This window comes from Anneissia japonica, unplaced genomic scaffold (assembly GCF_011630105.1).
Source record: "Anneissia japonica isolate Jap-2015-1 unplaced genomic scaffold, ASM1163010v1 scaffold987_len1640505_cov201, whole genome shotgun sequence".
Classification (NCBI taxonomy): domain Eukaryota; kingdom Metazoa; phylum Echinodermata; class Crinoidea; order Comatulida; family Comatulidae; genus Anneissia; species Anneissia japonica.
The window spans coordinates 857,866-863,710 of NW_022714175.1; the positions used below are offsets into that span (position 1 = coordinate 857,866).

Below are 5,845 nucleotides of genomic sequence, written 5' to 3' on the forward strand. Positions count from 1 at the left end.
GGATAAACACTAAAGGCATGCAATGTAGACCTACAGAAAAAATGGTTGCTTATGTCATCTTTATCACGTCAGCACTTATGACGATTTTATATCGGTCCTAATTGTATGTCAGTTGAACTAATTCAAGAATCTTAGGGTGTCGGCATTTTGTTATTTAGAGTTTTTAAAAACCCGTACATTTTAAAGCCTGAATTGTCCGGATGAAACTTCTGCAGGTTGAGTCCGGGTTGTTGTAAAGTCCAGGTTACGAAGCATCTGCAACATGCTACCAACACCCTAAAAACACTTGGTTTTATTCGGTGAAATGTTAAAGAATCTTGGTTAGCTTTTTAAAAATGTAACAATTGTTTTAACTGATAGAACATTAAGGCCAATGTGTACATGAAAGCATTAATAATGATAATTTTGAAACGATTATTTTATATAATGTTGGATTGAAATTAATTTTAAAAGTATATTACTGATGGATATTAAATAATACCGTTCCAGCATATATTTAGTTGCAAGGCAATTTTAATTGGCTATAGATAAATTTATGAATTTTGTATTAAAAAGTCTGTAAATCAATAAAATTGAACTATTTCGAATTGTGTGTTACTGAATGTTAATAACTTTAATCTATCTTTCAAATCAATTTTAAACAGAATTCGAATAAAGTATATTTTTAAGCATTAAATCGACGACGATGCAGTTTTACGATGTATCTGAGAGTGTACCGTAATCAACAGTAATTAAAGAGTTAATTAATAAGTTAATAAACACAACAGTTGTCTTTTTGTCTTCAAACGCTTTTATATATCGAAATATTTGTTGAACATTTTCGATTTCCATGGTCACTTTTTATATTATGGTCACTTATTTTTGTATATCAGATGTAGGGCCTACATTTGAATCATGCATAACTTGAAAAACTCTTCCACTCCGTGAAAATAGTCTCTAATCATGCTCTAGTTGATCTTTAAGCCCCGGGCCGCCCCTTAGATATTGTTTGTTAATGTCCCCAAAACGACAGCCTAAACGTACGTAATCACGTGTTTGTGGGACAAGCGCGTATCCCTGGCCCTGTTCTGATTGGTCAGATACTTATGATCGACACTCTGGAAAGGCTATTGCGCAGCTGCTACTTTTGCACCAATGAACCTTTTCGCTAATCCCCGCCCCTTTGAGATTGTTTCTAAGGTCACACAAAATGGCAGTGTAAAAACATACTCAAACAAGTACGTTTGTGGACAACACGTGTGCTTGTGAGACACGCGCGTATTCCTGGCCTTGTCCTGATTGGTCAGTTGTTAAGTTTGACTGACACTCCAGAATGGCCCATTGTAATTCCGTATCATTCACATCCTACCAGGTACCCATTTACCAGAGTCCGCCTTAGAGAATATATTCCATTCAGGGTAAATATTGACAAACACAGATCAGGTCTTTTCGTCCAAAGACACAAGCAACGTACCCTGTTATATAACGTGCAATCGATGATTCAGTTTGGTCACATGATAAAAATAGCCACAACAATATTTCATTGTTTTCCATGCATCAATCATTGCTAAATATTGAGATTCGACAATGAATACAGACAGAATATGCCTACAATAGATCACTTCATTTCAGGCTAGTAAATTTGGATGGCGTTACACCTCCACTGGTGATAAATAGTGATGACTATATTAAATTTTTGAGAAAAAGGTATTTTCATCAGGATTATTATTATGAGGCCAAGTGGTATACACCCTCAGATTTTCCCATTAGGACACATTTTTCAACAGGATATTCCATAATACACAATGAATATTATAAAAGCACATGATGGTTACTTTGGTATTAATCTCGAAATAATTAAAGTTCAAATTTCTTTATTGACATCAACATTGCAGCAAAAGCTGAATTACATATTTACAATATAATATATCTAGAAATTAACCATGCATTTGCACAAGATAGTAACACTTGAAGTTAAAAACATTAAAATTGGAAAAATTAAAAGGAGCACAAAAAATATGATATGAGACTTGGCACACCACATTTAAAAATAATTAATATGGTCAGATATTAAGCATGATTGAAACACCAGAAAGGTTTATTCATAATAAAAAACAAAAAAAAAAAACATAACCAGCTGATTTGCAGAATATATAAGCTAGCATCGTATCTCTGTTAAATTGGAATTAACAACAATAATGGTAATTATTTACAGCAATTTAATATAATTTAATATATTTGATTATTCTTATGCTAATTTAAAACAGACAAATATTATACAAAAGCACATCCATACAGAATGTCTTCATTTTGTTGAAAAAAAAATAACATAAATGTCCTATCTAAGATTAAATTTATTTGACAACAACCAGTAGTGGGTCCAGGAATTCCAAAATAAAGGAGGCCCAGGGAGGAACTTTCACAGATAGAGGGTCTTGTCCACCCACCTCAACCCCACCATGGTTGGGGCTGAGGAAAGAAAATTTATGATTATTGTACCTCTAGATGGCCGGATATGGCTCTCTCTTATAATTCTGAAAAATGTAGGGTGGGGGGTCCTGGGATGGCTTTCCCCCACCCTCCTTTATCCACCACTGACAAAAATTACTGACATTCTTTTGCAATAGTGACAAAGCTAATTTTTGTCTCCTCAAACATTGACTTTAGCAAAGCATCTAAAAGTTCATACCAACAACTACTCGATGCCTTCACGCTTCTCAAAACCCAATGGAATACCAGAGTTTGGTAGGATTCGACCAAAGTCCTTGGATACTAATGGTACCTAAAATTCCGGAAATAAACATCTGTTAATCTTTCCATTAAATGCAATATTTCATGAGTAAGTGTATAAACAATGTAGTTTAGATTTTTTTCTGATTTGTAGTCATCAGGCAATGTACATGTTTCTGACACACTGTCCAATACGTTTGCAGGGACAAGTCTTAAACCAATGTTAAATTGCTTTTCATTACAAAATGTCTACAGTACAGTATAATCTGCACATATTAATGTTCAATCTTTTCCAAGTACAGATATGAATATATAGATCAACATCCCTCGAACAAGAGTAAATACTTACTGGTGTTTCTGCCACAGGGACCACTTTATACTTCTGGAAAATGGAAGTCAATGCAAACTTCACAACCAGTAGAGCAAAACGCATTCCAATGCAATTCCGTGGACCATGACCAAACGGTATCCAGGCCATTGGATGGCGTTTCTCCTTTTCTTCTTTAGTAAACCTGTAAAAGCAAATCATAAAGACATTTATCTTCTCAGTTTGCAAATAACACTTTTGATTTTGATGGATCCAAGAATTCATAAAAGAAGGGGCCCAGGTAAGGATTTTCACAGATAGAGGATCCACCCACCTCAGCCCCACCATGGTTGAGGTAAGAAATTTTATGATTATAGCACCTCTAGATGGTCGGAAACTGCATTCTCACACTTAAATTATTTTAATACAATTCCTTTTTTCTCCATTATGTTTTTTTACTGTGAAAAACTGGGGTGGGGGAGAGGATAGCTGTCAGTTTGACTGCCTGCTCACCCCCCCCCCCCTTAAATACACCATTGTAAATAGCTTGTCTGTTTCTCCACACTCAGACATTCAAAGTTTTTTACAACCTGTTCACCACATGCAGAGCAATCTTGGTTCCCAAGGAGATATTCTGGTTCTCTAGTATTTAAAATTCTCCAGTAGCTTTAACAGCCATATGTCAAACTGTCAGACTTACCTATCAGGATTGAACTTCTCTGGTTCAGGCCACAGATCAGGATTGTGATGAAGTGAATAGATCGGAATCATAACAACAGTACCCTTGTCAATAGTCAACTTGCCATTCGTCCAAGTCTTGCTGCACAACCTGTCAGTCCTGTTTATATAAACATAGTAAAATATTGGGCAACATTTAGAAGCTTCATTTCATATAGATTCTTTATTATATATATTTCTTAATTTTACTTGTCATCAGTTTAGTTTTTCTAGTAGGCCTATAATTGCATTTCATTCATTCTTATTATACAATTTGTCTGCACCTTTTATCACCATTTTCACTGATCTTTGTTACTAGACTTAAGTTGTCAACATCATTGTGTTATACGTTACTTCCACCTCTAAAGCCCTGATTAGATTATCAAGTCTATTAAATTGTATTTGACAAAAAACAGTGTGACAGGCCTAAATATGGTCATGATGACATCACATCATGACCATATAGAGGTACATCATAACTATATATGGGCATACAATAGTTTTTGTTAAATAAAATTAATAGTGGACAGAGCTTTATAAGTGGAATTAGGTTACTGAACCATTAAATGTATGTCTATATATAGTCATTATGTACCTATATATGGTCATGATGTCATGTCATCATTTGTGTAGACAAATTTTTATCTACACTTCATTTCTGTAACCAGCCATTTCTGTCATTAGTTAATCTTCTTCCAATAATCTCTCAGGCATATTTGCAACTAATTGTTCAGGAAACACGTTGTCAGCAGATTCTTCTGTCGGTAATTCTTCAACATTTTTCTTCAGTCATGTCATTTTTAATATTTATATTCTATTCTATTCTCATTCTATTTATTCTAAAGTTTCTTCCTGAAACTTGGCAGTTTTTTCGTCGGAAAGGGGGTAGGGGTGTTTCTGATTCTGCACCTATGCTGGTGCTACCCTGGGTTGTCATTTTCTTAATGGTCAGAGACTATAGTATTTTCTCTTGTTTCTTAATTACTCTTTATATTATTGTAGTTTACTGTGCATTTGAAACATTTCAGCATAATGCTGCATATTTTGATGTTGTTTTTCAAGCAAAACCAGAATATATATATAGTGTTCAACATACGTTGGGGCTGGTGGGTACATCCTCAATGCTTCCTGAATAATTTGATCAAGGTACACCATTTTCGAGATAATATCATATTCCAGGTTTTCTGTACCTTCTGTGATGGCATCTACCTCTTCTATGAGTTTGTCCTGTATTTCAGGGTTCAGAGCAAGGAGATAGCATACAGTGCTCAGCAAAGTACTTGATGTATCATATCCAGCAATGATGAAGGTAATAGACTGTAATCAAAGGCATAACACATGAATGCAAATGTAAATAGGCCACAGGAGTGGATCAAAGAAACATGGGGGGGGGGGGTGACTACATCATGGACTTCAAATAAAAAATGTTTGTTTTGGAGTATAAGCACCCCTTTTTCTCCTTTCTTATCTTTTCTTCTATCTTTTTTTCCACTCTGTCTGACTCCCTTTGAATCTACCCCTAGGTACTAGGTTTCAGGCAGAAATTATGACATAATTGAGTCTTCTACAATAACACAATTACTAAATACAAAACATTATAATATTAACATACATATTTGGTGATTGATTTTGCTTTGACCATAAACACTGGTACATGGAATTTAAATTTAAAAAATTATTTTGGAGTACTATGCACACCTCTTATAAAAAATATATATGTTAATATTATATGTTACAAAAGACCACACTGTTGCAGCATAACATTGTATTGGTCAATAAAAATGTATGAAATATACATGATTACTGCGGCACTGAATTTAATTTGTAAAAGAATAATACAACATACCTGTGACATAACTTCTTCACTGGTCATGGGAACCTTTTTTGATGTCCGATCAGAACCAGTTTCATTAAATTGGGTCACCAAGCCATCCTCATCTTTTTCTGGCTCCATTTCATGAGCATCGATCATAAGTCTGATGAAATCAACTCGCTACAAAAACAACATTAAATTTATCACCAACAACAACATTATAGCCAGTCCTGTTATTTTCCAGGTGGTGTATCTATGAAATGAAAAATGGGGGAGCTGATGGGGGGGGGGGCAAAGGT

The 5,845-nt window shown here is 34.7% G+C and overlaps 2 protein-coding genes across 2 annotated transcripts in view; one reads left to right on the forward strand and one right to left on the reverse strand.

Annotated features, from left to right (window-relative positions):
- Nucleotides 1-836, forward strand: part of LOC117108926 (hemocyanin AA6 chain-like) — a 5,161-nt gene extending 4,325 nt beyond the window's left edge. Inside the window, exon 5 of the mRNA XM_033251107.1 lies at nucleotides 1-836. This exon is cut by the window's left edge and continues 509 nt beyond it. The gene's annotated coding sequence lies outside the window, so the exon portion shown is untranslated.
- Nucleotides 837-1,780: 944 nt separating this feature from the next.
- Nucleotides 1,781-5,845, reverse strand: part of LOC117108958 (cytochrome P450 3A24-like) — a gene marked incomplete at its 5' end in the record, with an annotated part of 8,296 nt that continues 4,231 nt past the window's right edge. Inside the window, 5 exon segments of the mRNA XM_033251154.1 lie at nucleotides 1,781-2,761; nucleotides 3,059-3,221; nucleotides 3,717-3,854; nucleotides 4,830-5,050; nucleotides 5,580-5,726. Of these exon segments, the coding sequence (XP_033107045.1) occupies nucleotides 2,675-2,761; nucleotides 3,059-3,221; nucleotides 3,717-3,854; nucleotides 4,830-5,050; nucleotides 5,580-5,726 (756 nt within the window).